This window comes from Pectinophora gossypiella, chromosome 1 (assembly GCF_024362695.1).
Source record: "Pectinophora gossypiella chromosome 1, ilPecGoss1.1, whole genome shotgun sequence".
NCBI classification, from domain to species: Eukaryota; Metazoa; Arthropoda; class Insecta; order Lepidoptera; family Gelechiidae; genus Pectinophora; species Pectinophora gossypiella.
This window is the reverse complement of record NC_065404.1, coordinates 3,231,524-3,249,563: the sequence shown is the minus strand read 5'-3', so window position 1 is coordinate 3,249,563 and position 18,040 is coordinate 3,231,524. Positions and strand designations below refer to the sequence as shown.

At 36.8% G+C, this 18,040-nt stretch overlaps 1 protein-coding gene across 1 annotated transcript in view; it reads right to left on the bottom strand.

Annotated features, from left to right (window-relative positions):
- LOC126380896 (zinc finger protein chinmo) overlaps nucleotides 1–17,539 on the bottom strand; it is a 94,499-nt gene extending 76,960 nt beyond the window's left edge. Inside the window, exons 1-2 of the mRNA XM_050030534.1 lie at nucleotides 17,451–17,539; nucleotides 13,277–13,361 (exon numbers count right to left, since the gene is read on the bottom strand). Of these exons, the coding sequence (XP_049886491.1) occupies nucleotides 13,277–13,278 (2 nt within the window). The 5' untranslated portion in view covers nucleotides 13,279–13,361; nucleotides 17,451–17,539. The remainder of the gene's footprint in view (nucleotides 1–13,276; nucleotides 13,362–17,450) is intronic.
- Nucleotides 17,540–18,040: the final 501 nt, after the last annotated feature.

Genomic DNA, 18,040 nt, shown 5'->3' with positions numbered 1-18,040 from the left:
GATTCAGGAAAGGGAAACTGTGCCAATCCAGGATCAAAACACATTTGTAGGCTAAATGATTAAAGGCCTTGCCCGCCTCGGACGAATACTGTGATAAAATTTGGACTACGAAATTGGAATAAACTACACAGGAAGGAAGAAAAAAAAAGAAGGAAGGAATTTTAATGACTAAGGGTGGCTTGCGTAAGGGTCTTTAAACATGTTTAGTGGCCCACTAAACATGTTTAAAACAAATATTTGTTGAAAATAATATACAATTGAAAATAATACGTGTGATAGAAGTGAAGTGTTCACTTGAATAATATATTATCAGTTTACAGCAACGCGTATTGTTCAAAAATATTAATATGATTTTGTCCTAAAAGCAATGGAAGTTTACAAGATTCAAGAAATACAAATAGGTAATTAAAACAGCCGTTTGTTTGAGCTAATAAGCGAATATATAAAAAGACGTTTAATTAACGCTCCACTGGCCTCGCTCTTAGTTGAAATAAATGAATGTTTCATGAAAGTCTGTCCAAAATTAATTAAAATCAAGAAAGTACTACAGCTTAAAGGTTATCACATCAAACATGGCGGAAAATTATCATTGAAAAACTGCTGTTAATATTTATAGCAAATTGGGAAAATTTCAGATATTAAAAAGGTGATAAGAAGAAAAAACACAAGAAACGTGAAACCTCTTTAAAATATAAAAATCATAATTGAACTGGACCCTTAAAGGGTAGGAGGTGTGAAACCGTCTAGACGACCCAAAGGACGGATTTTGATAAGGGTGTTGTCGTTGGCCTTGAACTTTGGAATGACTTAAACAAATGAGGCTACCGCGCTACACATACTCATACCTACGTTTTTATATGGGCGCCACATACACATCTCTCTATTTTTGAACCCCCCACGTGACAACCACTAAAACTACGCATTTACCCAGCAAAACGAACAAATTTACGGACTAATGCTCAGCGTTCAAACAAAATACATCCAATTACTTATCGCAGTAGCAACCCAAAAGGAATAGAAATGCGGTATTTCACAGCCTTTGAAGAGACCTGTGTAATTTGAACTGAACAGCTTTATCTAGTATGTGGCCGCTGTACGACCCTTCTCTTTGTTTCCGACCTATCAAATCCCAGACTAGTATCTTAACACAAACAAGCGAGGCCTGTCCCTGTACGTACGAAAATAAGTTCAGCCAGTTCCTAAACAAAAAGAAACTGAAATAAACAAGGTCGGGGAATCAACGCCGCCGTCGCCGCCGCCATAAAGACCGACGGCCGTCCTTGAAAAAGGGGGGTTCTTACAAATTGGGTTATTACAGTGCGTGGGGGCGTGGGGGGCTCGAGACGGGACGTGCGAGCGAGAGATTTGGAGATTTGTTACGTTGCGTGCTGAAGGTGGGAGAGGGACAGCGGGTGCGTAGGCGTACCTCCGCTGCGCCACCCCCTAGCCCGGCACGCCTTTCCAGGAAGGACTCCCGTCCCAGACTAGGGTTCCGGCGCCGATCATTATAATTACTCTCCAAGGTGAGTTGGGAGCTGTGCAACCCCACCACCGGCCTAATCCGGAGAACGAGCCTCCGCTGAGACCTGACAGACCTGATATCCCCGACAAAATTACTAGCATAACATTAAATCACTTTAAACCATCACCTACCAAAAAGGTTGTTCAATATCGTCTCACATCCTAAATATAATTAAACTCGTATGTAATTCAGCATACCTCAAGGTTGATATTTTATCCAACGTACCTGAGAATTTAATGCAACTGGACATAATTTAAGAGCCAAATACTTAAACATTATTTAAATTCTATCAAAAACACCTTAAATCTTTAAATGTAAATCATTTTCGTGAAGCGTCTTAATCACTCCTGTGCTGAACTTTCAAAAAGTTTTCGACCAAGTTCTTAAGATTGGGCTTTGTGCAATGTCCTTTTGATAGGAACGATCGGAGTAGTTGTTCCATTTGCCCTTGTTCAGGTGTCAAAGGCAGCAGCTGCTGATGAAGTAACTATTGATAAAGGCCAGCCATAGTTTTTGTTGAATACTAGGCTTAATCTGAATGAATCGAGCGCACGCTACGCAAGAACAAAAGCGACCACCACTTATAAGGATTAGGAGGCGACTGAATTAGCTAGGGGCTCATTTCAAAACCACTTATACACGCCTTGTTACTGTTACAATTCGAGATCAATTATGATCTCCCGTTGATGATGTTTCTTTGCAAACGATCTATTTTTTCAAATACGATCCACAATATCTGATATAATAAGGATAAGTAAGAAACGTAATATAGGTTAATACCTATCGTTTACAAGATTATCAGAATTGTCATCTAACTTTGTTATTTTTTTGACCACTCTAAACTAATACAACACATACAGGTGACAGGGTAACGACAACTTTGAGGGATGATTCAGACCACAATCCAAAGTTAACAATAACAAGTGGAATTTTTCGTCGCAAAAGTATGGAACTAAAAATAATTAAAAAAAAAACACAAAAGTTTATGAATTTTCCGACAGGAAATTCCACTTGATATCAACTCAGAATCATGGTCTGAATCATCCCCCTCAGTATTCGTTATGGTGTCACTAACACCCATACCTACTTGTATGGCTACTGTATGTTCTTGTACGGGGTGTAAGTAACATCGCAACGAATACTGGGAGGGATAATTCAGCTCATTATTCTGAGTTAATATCAAGTGGAATTTTCTATCGCAAAAGTATAGAATTGAAAATAATTTAAAAAATCTAAAAAATATAATAATTTTGGGACGGAAAATTCCACATGATATAAACTCAGAATCATAGTCTGAATCATCCCCCTCAGTATTCGTTACGATGTCACTAACACCCTGTATACCGAAGTAATTTTTCAGAAAGTGGTTCGTTCTATGAACTCGTAAAAATCTGAGGAATTCCAAACAGCACGATCCAATGGTCCAACCGATCCTCTGTCAACGGAACGAACCTACATTCCGACAGCACATTGCGATGACGTAACGCAGCGACCAGTCGGAGAACATTTATGGATAGGCCTACCACACAAAGCTTTGTTTCTTTGGACAGATTAAGGTAAGAGTAAAGAAATTATAATCTAGCTTCAACCATGATAAGAGAATGACGGGCTATGTGTAGCAAATGAAATTGCATAGTGACGATAAAATGAATGGAAACACTAATTGTTTCTTAATTTCTTTGGAGAAATGTCACAATTTGTACAATAACAAAATATTATCAGATAATAAGATTCCAATAAGAAAACATTTACACGTCCAATTAAAAACAAAACTCATGGTGAATCTATTTTAAGAGAATAGCCCTTAGCAACCAAGTGCGTTGTGGTTTAACCATGTGATATCTACTACATAGCCGATTTTGATAGAGCTTTGAATTTTCGATAGAACCAACTGTGTACCGCGTTATCTAAACAGAGTTACTAGGTGTGGTGGGTCTGAATAAAATGGTCAAAACTTTGATATTTTTTTCGTTCTGAAAATACGCACTAGAATCACCTTTATAAATATTCAACAGTTTTCTTAAAAGTTTAGCAGTACAAGTAGTTGCCATATAAACTTTCTTAGATACGTGTTGGAGTATTAGAAAGATATAGGTATCTATTTGGTAATTCTACTAGTTTAATGACTCGTTATTGAAACTTAACATTCAAATTCAGTGGTTGCAACTTCTAGAAAAGGCGTGTGCACGTGACGACAATTGTAAATCATCTAGGTTCAATGACCTGGCCATATGTTTAATTTTAAAGACACGTGGTTAAACGCTGAATATATAATTGCCGGCGGGCATTATTTGCTCGCAAAAAATTGCAGTTGGATATTGAAACGATAGAATTAATGGATGGGAAAACGATTGCTATTGAAACTTTAAAGGATTTACGATGGCAATAACCTAAGTATCCACCATAGCAATTAGGTTAAGTAATAATTACTTAACATTACTTTAGAGCAAACTGAATTTCTGTTCGCCATAAATGAAGAAGATAAATTTTTGAACTGGATCCAAGTTGCTAACGATTATAACAATCGACAGTGATAGTGAGAAAAGAGTGTTCGAATCCAGCACTGGCCTAAACCAATGATTGTCGAATTTGTTTTCGAATTCATGTTTGGTTCATAAATGATTATCACGTGCTCAGCGGTGAAGGAAAACATCGTGGGGAAACCCACATTCCCGAGAAATGCATATGAGGTATATGTACCTCCGAAAATGCATAACCTAGGTCATAACCTAATCTGTATTGGCCTGGTTTTCGCTTCGCGGGTTGGAGAGTCAGGCAGTCGTTTCTGTAAAAAACCGGACCTGTCAAATCTTCAGGTTAGTTAAGCGGACCCTGTGGAAAACAGGATAATGCTAGGGAGATGATGATGATGAGTGACAGTGACAAAAATGTATGGGATTGACATAAGGTGACATGTCAATCTCATATCATCACTGTCATAGTCGTTTGCAACTTGGCTGAGGTGCCAGCCCACACAGAGCCTTCTTATACGCGTATTTCTCCTCCCCCCACATGTGCTGCTTTGGTTTCCAAAGTAGGTAAGTAGTTATACAATTGTAACATACTATAGTACATTGTAATTACTAACACAGTTTTAAGGGCATTGTTACTAACACTCTATGGACTTAAGTTGTCTGAAAATAATTAAAAAAATATTTTTATTTATTTTTATTTTATACTACAATCATACCGCGAAACCGATTTAGGTGACATTGACTCTATAAAGAGTTTAGAGACACAGGAAAGAACATAGGATAGTTTTTATCCCGGAAATCACGTCCTGAGGATTTTTTCACAACGGTTTTCCGCCCCCTACTTCTAGAGGGGGCGATAAACAAAGGTGTCGCGCGCGATAACCGAAATCGTGGGTGGAAAGCGAGTATACAATAAAATTCAAATGTTTTTTGAAAATGTTTTGTTGATATACAATAATTGAAGCTCATAATACGCTTATTGTAGAGAAATATTTATCTTTTTCTCGCCTGCTAAATTTAAACCAATTCAGCGATTATCTAGACACTTCTTCTATCGTGTGGGTTGTGAGGTGGAGTACCAACCTCAACAAACCTGGTGTCAGGGTGACTATTTAGCCGCCAAAGGCCCGTGACACGGCTCATGTAACGACTACTTATTTAAGTAATTAGTGCCAGTAATTAGTAACCGGGACCAACGGCTTAACGTGCCTTCCAAAGCACGGATCATCTTACTTTCGGACAATCAGGTGATCAGCCTGTAATGGCTTAACCTAACTAGGGACCACAAAGTAATTGTTGTGTTATGTCCCCACCAGGAATCGAACCCAGGACCTAACGCTTAACCACTGGACCACGGAGGTCGTTTAATCAAGACACTGCTTCAATTGGCAGTTTCCTAGGTCAAACATAAATTATGAAATTCTAATCACTAAATAAAGCCAGATCTAAAGGTCACAAAAAACTTTTTCTTTTTTCTATTTAACATAAAAAAATGTAATAAGTGCTACATTTTGTCACGTTTTTCTATGACGTCACAGCTTTTTCATACAATTTCCATAGTAATTTTGTGTTTTGACGTAAAAAGTAACTGATATGACTACTTGGAAACACCCTACACCCTATTACTCAAACGCAACAATACACCTTTCATTATTTCCTAATTATAGGCGACAAGCAGCCAGACATGGCGGTGCAATAAAACCAATAACCCAAGATTAGGTTTACTCTATGCCAAGGTTAAATATAAAACGAACCATTCAAAGCAATACACAAGTACTAGCCCAAACATTGAGCAAAAAAAGACGTGAATCACCTACACGGAAATACGAAAGCTCCAAACGCTCTGTCTGTTTTAAATCACGATGCAGTTGTTTGCAAGATAAAAACTTTATATTAGTGAGTGTTAGTCATAGATAATAGACTTCTGGGAATCATAGGTAAAGGCCCTAGTGGCGATGCAGCCTTGAAATAATAATTTATGTTTTGGCTTCATGCGACCGCCCAGGAGGAACCAGTTTGAAGCGTTTGGAAATTTTTGGCATTCAATAAAGACTCAAGTCATTCAGACCTGTAAGATGAGAGAAATTGAGTCTCTGTTCTAATAAATCATCAGCAAAATATACCAATAATACTGAACGTGTAAAAAGGCCACATCAAACCAATACATCTAAAAAGTGCGCAATGACAACAAATGTGAAATAGCAATATTGCTTTTCTAAAAGTAATGCTTCAATGTGGCCTTGTTAACCCCCTGTTGACTGTTCTATTGAAAAAGTCACATTTGAAGATTCAACATTAACTTGGCCTGGAGTTTTATTCCAAGTTTCCTCGAATGCTATTCTTGGAACAGAGACCATTTATTTATATTGGATACACCTTCGCTTTGTAAAAATAGAGCGGGAAGTTCAAAATCATAGTCTGCTATAGTTATGTATGACATTTGCTAACTTTAAAAAGTACAAAAATAAAGATAATCAATGTAGTTCCTTTTGTACTGCTCGTCAAGTCAACAACAGGGCTAAGGTATAAAAAAATGAAAAAAAAAATACTGATATTTAAGTTAAAATATTAACCAATCTTGATTTCACGTTTAGTGCTTAAAACAGTCGATCGCTTCACACTTCATGTTAATTTATAATTAATAGGCTGAAGAACTAGTCAAAATAATTTGTACCAAAAACACGATTTTATCGTGGCTGCGAGGTACTTCCTATATTTTTTTGGCTGTATCTACCTAGTGCGCTCAGCGCATTGGCCAAACATACGAATGAAAATAAACTTGCGCGGTACTTGTTTGACCACCTAAAAATGACCTGCGACAGACCTAGGCTCCTAGTCGTAACATTAGTGAAATAAAACAACAGCGAAACGAAAATAGAACGACAGAGCTCATATTATACCGGTTGTGTAGTTGTGGGTTCGTTACCCGGGAGCGTTCTCACGCGCATCTTATGTCATGGCGGCTGCGTCTGCGCATGTGAGCTAGACGGCGCGCAATTGATAATTATAGCTTTTACTACGAGTATAGCAGTTCACGTTTTATATCTAAAAGATTCCATTGTAGAAGTCTATTGTTTTTTTTTTACAATATAATATTTATTACGTATGCACGCATGGATAATTTAATCAAATAAATGTGATTATATTTTATTATTTCCTACAATTTTTTCCTTTTGAAATACACTTATCGTATTCATATATCGAATACATAGTCGTAGCAAATCAACGCTACGAAGCACACTGCCAGCTACGCCGATGCGCTACGTATGCATCGATGCACTGTAGATGCAGCTACGAGTATCTACGAAGCGTAGCAGATGCTACGAAATTGCACATGTGCAAAAATAATTTGCTAATATTGCAATATTCAAAAGATTACGTGTTATTGTTAATGCAATTTATAACTCATAAAATAACAAATTCATTAGGTAATAAAAAAGGAAAAATCCCATTAATTACAAAAATACAAAATATATATTATAATATATAACGTAGGCATCATGTACGTATATCGAAAACCATAATCTATTAGTTTTGGAATAAACTACATAATAGGTCACGTTGTGTTTATAATTGTGCTCGTATTATGAATAAATAAGAATTTACACGTGAAGTGGCAGAAGAACTATTCCGCACATTAGGTGTTTATTTTAAAAATCACAAAAATAAAGTTGGCTAAAAGTCGTTTTCTTACGATTTATTATTCGTCCGGCGGCCGTGTAGGTGAAATCGTCTGTTTATGTTTGTGTTTCCTCGACAACATTTGATTTATGCATTTAAAAATACACTCAACAATTTAAAGATCAGGGAGTCGTGGTAGTCTAGTCGGAATAATGTTTGGACTCTTACTGTGAGGTCGCAGGTTCTAAACCCAGCACAGACTTAGGTCTAGTCTAAACCAATGATTTTGAATAAAAAAAAATAAAAGAAAATAAAATAAAAAGAAAAATATGGAAATAAAAAAAAATATAAATATATGGATCTTAAATGAATATCACGTGCTCAGCAGTAAAGGAAAACTGAATTAAACCTACATTCTCGAAATGCGTGTTCGGAAGAATGTGACCTAACCTATATGAGGCTGGTTTTCCCTACGCAGTTTGGAAAATCAGACAGGTAATCGCTTCTGTCATAAAATAAAAAACACTACGTATAGAACGGCAACTCTCCGCTTCCCCCCAGAGCCATTTTCCTGCCATTCTGCAATCCTCTCTTCTCTCGCGCTCACTCCTCGCTCTCTCTTTCACACACCTTTGCGTTACGTTTCATTCAGCCTACCATTTCTACACTTGAATATTAACCACCATTTTAATCTACACTCTTCTTATATATGGGTTGTGAGAGGTGAAATACCAACCTCATCAATCCTGATGTGAGCCGCCAAAGGCCCCTGACATGGCTCATGTAACGATTACATCGCTTACATCAGCTACACTGATAATAAGAGATGTATTTGTTTGTATGTAGAGGACAATGTACTGAATTCGTCAACAAATTTCAAAAATATAGGCAATTACTTTTCTCTGAGTAATATTCCAAAGCTTTTTTCTGTTTGGAACATTATCATTGATTCAGTTATGAAGATCCTCAATGACAAAGTTTCTGACGGAAAGTTACTAGTACATCAAATCGTTGATTTGCCCAATGACACACAACTAGCTACGGCAATTAATTTAGGCAACCACTAGAAAAACAGGTTTGTGATTGGTCGTCGTCCCAGGAAGAGAATATGACAGTATCGATAGGCAACAGGTGTGCGCAGAACGAGGAACTAACGCGTGATACTTTGTTTTTTTTATATCTGTGTAGATATAAAAAAAAACTGTAATTCCGTTGTGACGATACTGTATTTTATTAAACGTATTCTCTCTTGCATTGTAGCTTATTTGCGCTTAAGGAGCATCACGGTTATAAGACGATTCCTGATCCTCACGATTGTTTATTATTGCACTTTTTTAATTAAAGGCACATCATATTGTATGGTTTACTATAACATTCTTGACGCGAGTGTTCTATACGGCGGTTCTTGATAGAGTGCTTTTTATTACTGCGCACGCAGCCATCAGTCTTTTATATTCAAACTTGACAACTTGACGTTGCGCTGGTGGCCAGTTCTTTGCGTACTGACACGCAGGCACTCAAAGGCACTCGAAGGAGTCCTCATTCAACATTCCCAGCTTGATAGCAACGGAAAACTTGCACTCAACCGCGTGGAGTTCGAGTTCCTACGGTCAATATCCTTTTCGGTAGATCCAAAGATTCACAGGAATTTGTGGTATACTTTTTAAAGTTCCACGAATTGACCGGTTCCAACTATTTATAGGCTAGCTTTTTGATGTTTTTTATAGTTTTATTTTTGATGCTATTTTTAATTTCTTGTTAGGATTCCTGATTTTGATCGCTTTCTCGTCTTACAAGAACTCTGTTGCCTAGACCTATAAGGTGGCAGAAATTAAACTTATAATTGACACATATCAGTGTTTAAGTAACAAATCACACCCCTGAAATAACTAATTGAGATTATTTATTTATTTATAAAGGTACGTATATACAGCATTACAGATAGATAGCTAACACTACTCGCCAATGAGATAGCAATGAATAATTCATCACTTGAAATCTCAGTTGCTATTTTGCCGAAATGATTTCTGCAAAAACTTCTACAAATGACCGTTGGGTGGCCCAACGGCTTGCCTTATATATTTTAAGGTTATTATATTTAATAGCAAGAAGTCGGACTTCTTTTTCTTATCGTGTGGGTTGTCAGGTGGAATACCAGCCTCATTAACCCTTAACATAACATAACAAATACTTTATTGCACAAACAGGAAAAAACAAAATACAGAACAAAAGAGAAATATAATTAGTACAATAGGCGGCCTTATTGCTAAGTAGCAATCTCTCCCCAAGCAATCAATAATAATAATAATAAGTAATCAATAGCAATCAATCCCTTCAACAAGAAGTTAACAAAATATAATATAAGCTCACAACTATATCCCAATTGGAGTAGTCAGATGTAAATCCATAAAAAGATGAACTAAGTACCCACACCTTACCGAAATTAAAGAAACTTTATTTAAATATCAATACAAACATAAATTACTCATAAGGGGTATAATAGTATATTCATAGGAATATGAAAAAACAAGAGTTCTATAGTATCGAACAGGTGTTTTGAATCAATTTCATTCAATTGATTAATAACATGATAAACAGATTCAGAATTCAACTTTGTCATGTTTGTATTTTATTTGAAAGTTGGAATGCGATAGAGTCCCTCCGTTCATCGGGCGGGTTAGTTCGCATTATGATGGTACCGGTCCACAAAACTGGTTCTATGGCCTTGGTCCGAAGAAGGTTTCCGCGTGCGGCCCCTACATGATGATGTAGCCGGCCAACGACTACTACTACTAGTACAACCATTGTTTTAATTATAACCATTAGCCATGGCTTTTTTCTTTTAATCGCCCAAAGGTTTTTTTTTAAATACCTATTCACGTTCTGTTTTTAGTACTTTTACGTATCGACAGCGTAGTCGATAGCCTAAAATGCTTCATTAGTGTAACGTAATCACAATATACCTACGTAGGTATAGGTATGCATGTAAACCAAGGCTAGAAGAACGTAAATATTTGCGCATGTGTGCATTTACGCGTAATTCATCATGACGATAACATCATGGAAACTGCACATACTCGATACAACCAAAAAATTCCAGTTTGCATTGTATTATCAGTACGAGTGACTTTATCAATCTCTAATACGCAGAACGCAAATACAATGGCGCTTTAGATAAGCTATGGAATGTCCAAAATTATTGACTGCAACATACGCGCCGCGACGATTGTAATCTTGTTTGCTATTTATCGCGAAAACATGTGCATTTGACGTAATGTTTGTCTCTTTTTACACGTGTTGTAGGTTAGAAGCATTTTAAATAGGTTTGAATAGGTATTACATAAACATAAACTGCCTATATACCGGAGGGGGTATGGAGCATACTCCACCACGCTGCTCCAATGCGGGTTGGTGGAGGTATTTCTACGGCTAATAGCCAGGACCAACGGCAACGCAATACGGCAATAGGTATTATAACATATAAAATGGTCCGTGCTTCGGAAGGCACGTTAAGCCGTTGGTCCCGGTTACTATTTACTGATGTAAGTGAGTAATCGTTACATGAGCCATGTCAGGGGCCTTTGGCGGCTCAATTGTAACCCTGACACCAGGATGATGAGGCTGATATATTCCACCTCACAACCCACACGATAAGAAGAAGAAGACTTATAAAATTACATATTTCACTAAGAAAAATAAATACTTACACCCGCGGGGAAACTGCGGGCGGATTACCAGTCTCAGTCTCCGGTATTTTAATACCCAACGAGTTGTCTCAGAGGACAATACGTCGACAACAACTTGTGTCGTGCTTCGAAAGATGGCACACAAAAGATTGGACCTCGGGACTGCTTTTTAAGCCGAGCATTCCCTTTGTAGAGTCTTCTACCCTCGCAATACGCTTTTGTCATTCCACATTGAATTAGGATATACTCAAAACCAGTTTTTCAAACCATCATTGATTAGAATTGGAGCGGGTATATCGGGCTTCATGTTATGCAAAACATTAACGTAACAATCCAAATGAAGTAAATTAATCAATACAGGAAATATTGTAACCGTTACAATGTCATTAGGCTGGGTTAAATTAATGTAACATTGAACAGCCAGCGTGCCCTTGCCCTTTGCCTTGTGAACGAACAACAGACGAATTTTTATGAAGATACATAATTATGGCGGAGTCATGTGGACTAACAGTAACAGACAGTTGAACTCTGCTGACGAACCCCGTGACGACAGGTGTCGGCGGAATAGAAAAGTTGCCAAATTACACCAACTGACCAGTCAGTTTGGATCACAGCCAAACAAAAATCAAACATTAGAATCCAGTGAAGCTATGCAGTTTGCGTCAAGTGTGTATTTGCCACTCAAAACCACTACAGTTTTTAAAAACCCAAAGAAACGACATCATATAGAAGTATTTCCACTTTGAGTTGTCTGATGACTAATCGGGTCCGTTTAATTAACGCTAAACCCAATTTCCCACATCCCCAAATTAATTGTGAGTTTTGAATTTTTAAAACCTAATTTTATTAGAGTACAAGGTCGCTAATTATCGAGACATACCAACGATATGGCGCACATGACATGCACGCAATATGTGTCAGTTGTATGCGGCAATAAATTCATTGTGTAATGGGCAAGCCGCGTTTCAAATTGGGCCGTCCCTCCCAAGAGCGCCCCGCGCGCATCGCGCCGCCATTATCTAAACACACACTATTCAGCTCTGAAACGCATCTTAGGAACGCACCATACGACGCTAACGATCGTCGACCGGCAACGCCATCTGTTCTCTAACTCCAATAGTTAAACGCACACACGGAAGCCATTAAACTAGAGTAGATACTAGATACTCCTGCCTGCAACTGTGTGCGTAACGTAACGAAAATTTTGATACTTCGTATAAAACTGTGCGTGACGACATGTGTAGAGTCGACAACACGGAAACATACCGCTGCAAGTAAGGTCATCAAGGCACTAATAGTCAAAATGACACGTTTTTAATTCAATTTTTGTCCAAAAATATTATAGGTAGGTCACGGTTAATTCGACATTACTATTAGATAAATAGGTAGGTTCCTAATTCATGAAATTGAATTTTAAAACTAAAGTAAAACGACCTAGACCTATAGGACTTAATGCAAATTAATTAGCATATAGGTGTAAAAGTTGAAATGCCTACTTAATATGGAGCCTAGAAACGATCATAAAATAAATTAAGGTTGTGCCCAATTGCCTTAACCTACATTTTTAAACTCGTTGTCTATTCGAAGGATTGATTTTTTTTTTTTGCCAAGTCGTAAATAGGTACCTAAGTACCTGCCGAAATAGATAATTCTATGCAAAATATACGGACGTGGGTATCTACGTGGCGCACGCAACTCAACTGCGTTATTTATTGTTACGAGTGTGAGTTGAGTTGTCAAGGATATTACTTATGTGTGGGTAGTACGGTACACGCATCGCGCGTTGTATGTGTGTGCGTCCCATGCGACGCTCACGGACACATGCGAACAAAGCGCAGCGGTGGCCATGAAATTGTTTATAGAACTGAACACGTACATTATACCTACATCTCGAGGTCGCGGCATAGGCGGCCATTTAAAAATTAATTTATTCTAATAACTTAGTTTTTTATCAAAAAATATTAGGTACTTACATTTATTTTGAGCGGCATGCGGATATTTGTACAGACTTACAGCGCCATCTAGTATTACTCGTATGAACTACGTCGTCTACTGCAACTGAAAAGTAATTCAATCGTGTAATTCAGAATTTTGCCACTTGTTAGCGCATGTGATCTTATTCTTTTACGGTTTTAACTTCTTTTAGTAAGTATGCCGCTTCACAGCAATGCCATTATGACCTTTCGTTAAATAGCTCAAATAAAATACAAATCAAATCAAATCAAATATACTTTATTGCACACAACATACAAAACAAATTAACACAGATGATGATAGATACAGTACAATCTGGCGGCCTTATTGCTAAGCAGCAATTTCTTCCAGGCAACCAGTGGATATATATATCTCTCTCTCTCTTTATTTAAGAGCTGCGCTCTTGTCGGTGGAGTAATCGCCTTGAATACTCCATAGATAGGGCGTGTAACCAGTGGATAGGAAACATTATTACAATTTGGTGCGGGACAGTGCAACAAAGCAAGTAAAGCGAACTTAAAGCTGTATATTAATAGGTAAAGTCACGCCAATGATGCTTATGGGACTAAACGGTGAGCCACAAGTCTTCTTCTACCGTGTGGGTTGTGAGGTGGATTACCAACCCCATCAACCCACCAGGGTTCATCGGCCTGATCAGCCTGTAATGTCCTAACCAAACTAGGGATCACAAAGTGATTTTCGTGATAGATCCCCACCGGGATTTGAATCCGGGACCACGGAGGCCGTTGGCCACAAGTCATAAAACAAGACAAAAAAGGCAACACTCTTTTGTCCTGACATAGATATGACACCTTGTCAGGTTGTCGGCCTATCGCCCAAATAGGTATAGTATAAAATAGTATGTCAATTGTTTTGGAATAGTCGTAAAATACCATGTGAAAAAAAAAACATGAGGTGCTAATGCGGCTATAAATCAATGCGCTGGCTGAATGGGAATTGTGTGAAATGAGCACAGCAGATCATCCATCTCAATATTTTAATCACGTTAAGAGTGAACACGAAACGATCTATCTTATGTTGCCAATGGTGCCGATACCGGCACGCCGGACGAAACTTTTCATAGTTAGGTATACCTATTTGGATAGGTTCTTCACTAATTTAAGAGCCACGCTCTTGTCGGTGTAGCATTCCTCTCCATGCTATTTTTGATGGAAAAATAGTACAGTGGTTTCCCTCTTGCCTTCTGTCCAATTATTAATGATTTGGATAAGTTAGCGTAACTTATTACTGTTATGAAATGTTATATTGTCACTTTGATTAAATAAAACAAATCGCTTATATTTATTTATTTAGCCCTAAAAACACCTCGACCAACCCGCAGTAGAGCTTGGTGGAGGATGCTCCATACCCCCTCCGGTTGATTGAGGGGGGCCTGTGCCTAGCAGTGGGACGTATTTGGGCTGGTTATGTTATGTATTTATTTATAGAAAAAATAACAAATAACTTTTAAGTACAGTTCTTAGCTTTCGAAAACAAGAGATAAGTAGACAGAGAGCTTTTAGGACTGTTCAACTAAAATTAAGTATATATAAATATGTCTATTCCGTGCCCTGAAGGGCACTTTAAGCCGTCAGTGCCGACTAACGTCCACGTCCAGCAACCCGCAGTGGAGCAGCGAGGTGCATACTCCGGTTGATAGAAGGAAGGCGTGTGCCCAACAGTGCGAGGTAATTAAGCTGTTTATATACTATATCTGCAAGAACCTACATCATTATGAAGAAGTTTGTTGTATGCCTCTGCATACCCCAATCTACCCCAAACAACTTTTTCTACTTATAGATTGTAATGTAACAATCTTATTAGTGGGTACATACTCATACCATACATTGTATTTTATACAGCTTACAAGCAAATCAACATATTATATTTATGTACTTAATTTTAATTTAATTTAAAAGACAAAGCCATAATCGTATCTACCCACTAATATTTGTGAATAGAACACGTCTACTGCCCATTCAATGCGAATGTAATGCTAAATTTGGCGTCAATGAACATCTATTTCGATCTCAAGGGCGTTGAGTTTAATACTAAAAATCATACGTACGGTCACGAGCATTAATAATAAAATGTACATACACTTTGGTACCAAGTCACATTAATTTTTTGACGAATTGAACTGTAAGTCTCACTAAATGTCAAATATGTTAGTGCGACTAAAGTGGGTACACTATATTGCTCATGACTGTACTTATATTCATTGAAATATTTAAATATGTGCAGTACCTACTATTTTTGAACACCTACTTCATCAGAAATGGTAATATTGTAACCGTAATAATTGTGATAATAGGTACCAATAACAGATTCTCTTGTTATAATTAAGTGAATATCTCGGAAGCTTAGAAATAAACTGACTTGTACTTAATATATTTTTGCATTTATTACTTCGTCGTATATACCTTCAATAAACTTTTAAGTAGGTAAGTACCTACTTATGACGGACCTAAAAAAAGTAATTTAAAAACAGGCTTTAGAATCTGTATACTATGTATAATAAAAAATAATTATCTATTTTGTTAAATACAGTGTTAGAATCGAAATGCTGAAGTTGGTGCAACCAGCAACCTTCGCAATTATTATCCCTGCACATTCCACTCCATGGTTTCTTTACCAATGATGATGATGATGAAGATCGGTGGAACATGCAGTCATCCGACTTTCTATTTGCGCCAACTTAACAATATAAGTAGAGCAATTCCAACAAATTACATAGGCATCTACATAATTGGGTGAAGTCGATAACTTCCTTATTTTATATGTCAGTGAACTAAATAATTAGAACAGCATGGTATAATTATTCTTAGTAGGTATATAATAAGTATGTAAAAATATTTATTGTTGAGTAAATTATAAATTGCTGTATTGTGTTTGTAATTGCTGTTTAGCAATAAGGCTGCCTATTGTGCTTATGTTTTATTCGTATGTTTATGTCCTTTATATATGTTCTTGTGCAATAAAGTATTATTGATTGATTGATTGATTGATAAATTAAGAGTGAACTTAAAAGTTTCTCTTTTTCAATTCTAACAGATAAAAAGTTGTTGGTAAGTAGGTATCTATTTATTTATGGGTATTGATTTGCAGTAAGGTACCTACGTAGTTTTAGATTAATTAGAGTTTTAGTAACCCCAAGTAGAATGTAGGTATAAATAGTATATATTACTTATTGTAAAAATAGTCAACAAAGTAATTAATCAATTTTTTTTAATAAATTATGCATAGGCAATTTAAATTATATATTTTTTTTGTAAATAATAAAAAAACTAGCTATTATCCCCAGTGTCCCGTGTATTTCCGTGTAAGCCGTTGGTTCCATCTATTAGCCATTAAAACACCTCCACCAACCCGCAGTGGAGCAGCATGATGCACCATACCCCCTCAGGTTGAATGAGGGGAGGCCTGTGCCCAGCAGTGGGACATAATATATAGGCTATTTATGTTATGTTATTATTAGTTATACCCAGTTTTCAATTTGGACTGAACAAACAAGTTTGCACACTAACTTTCAATGAAACAGCATGGTGGCAATGGTCTTTACAATTTGATTGTTGGAAAAGAAGGCCATTGATTTATTTACCTACGTAAAATTCAATAAAATAAAAATACTTTCATAATTATTGTTTGTGAGTTGAAGAAAAGAGAACCATATTGAAGACTATAGAGAACTGGAGAGGAAATATGATTGGCCACCTGATACGACACGATTCATTTATAACAAACATATAGAAGGAAAAATTGAAGGGAAGAGAGGAAGGGGTAGACCTAGGATAACATTTATGAAACAAATAAAAGAGAAGGTGCAGGTCGTGTCGCATCGGGAGGTGAAGGTTTTGGCGGGAAGAAGAGAGGAATGGCGGTTACTCCACCGACAAGAGCGCAGCTCTTAAATAGAGAGAGAGAATTATTTGTACACAGTTGCTTAAATAAAAGTACTTAAATTCTCAAAACAGTAAAAGTTGTTACAAATACATAATATGTAGATAGGTACATACAAAAATTTATAGATACCTACTGACCTACATGTATTTGTTGGAATTTATATAGGTAGTTAGTTACAATCTGATTTACCTACTAATAATAACGCAAGTCCAAAAGGTAGTTTCAAAACTTGTGTTGTACTTATGTAATTAATGATTAATAAGAACTCACTTGCGTATCTCTCTAAAACTCACGTCACTTAATAATTTCCATTTGATTAGGAAATAGAAAAAGTTAAATAATTGAATTCGAACTTATATCAAACACCTTAAAAATAATAACAGAAAAATAATATTTTTGTTTTGACATTTTGACGGAAACGGAAACGAGATATCGGCTATAATTATTTTTTCGTTCGCCCAAAAGACAGGATAAGATCATAAGACTATGCTGCCTAGTCTACAGTCGATTTTATGTCCTTATAGCCACAGACCAAGTAGAGATGCTACGCATCTTATAGCTTTCAAATACCTTTTTAAGTATTTTGTTTAATTATTTGAAAACCTGTAAATAATCTTTTCAAATAATATTTCATTAACGTTACAGTTATTTAAATAAATTATTTCAACAACAGCAAGTAGGTACGCTACACTGCGTAAAATGAAATGGGTGTAGTTTTCTCAATGTTACCATTGTAAAATATTAAGCGCCTAGTCTAGGTTTAAAGTTTAAATACAAGGACCAAATTAAATAAAATATAATTTGCGCCACGATAGAAGCCCCGCGGCCTCTGCGCTACCTAATGTCGTAAAATCCGTGGA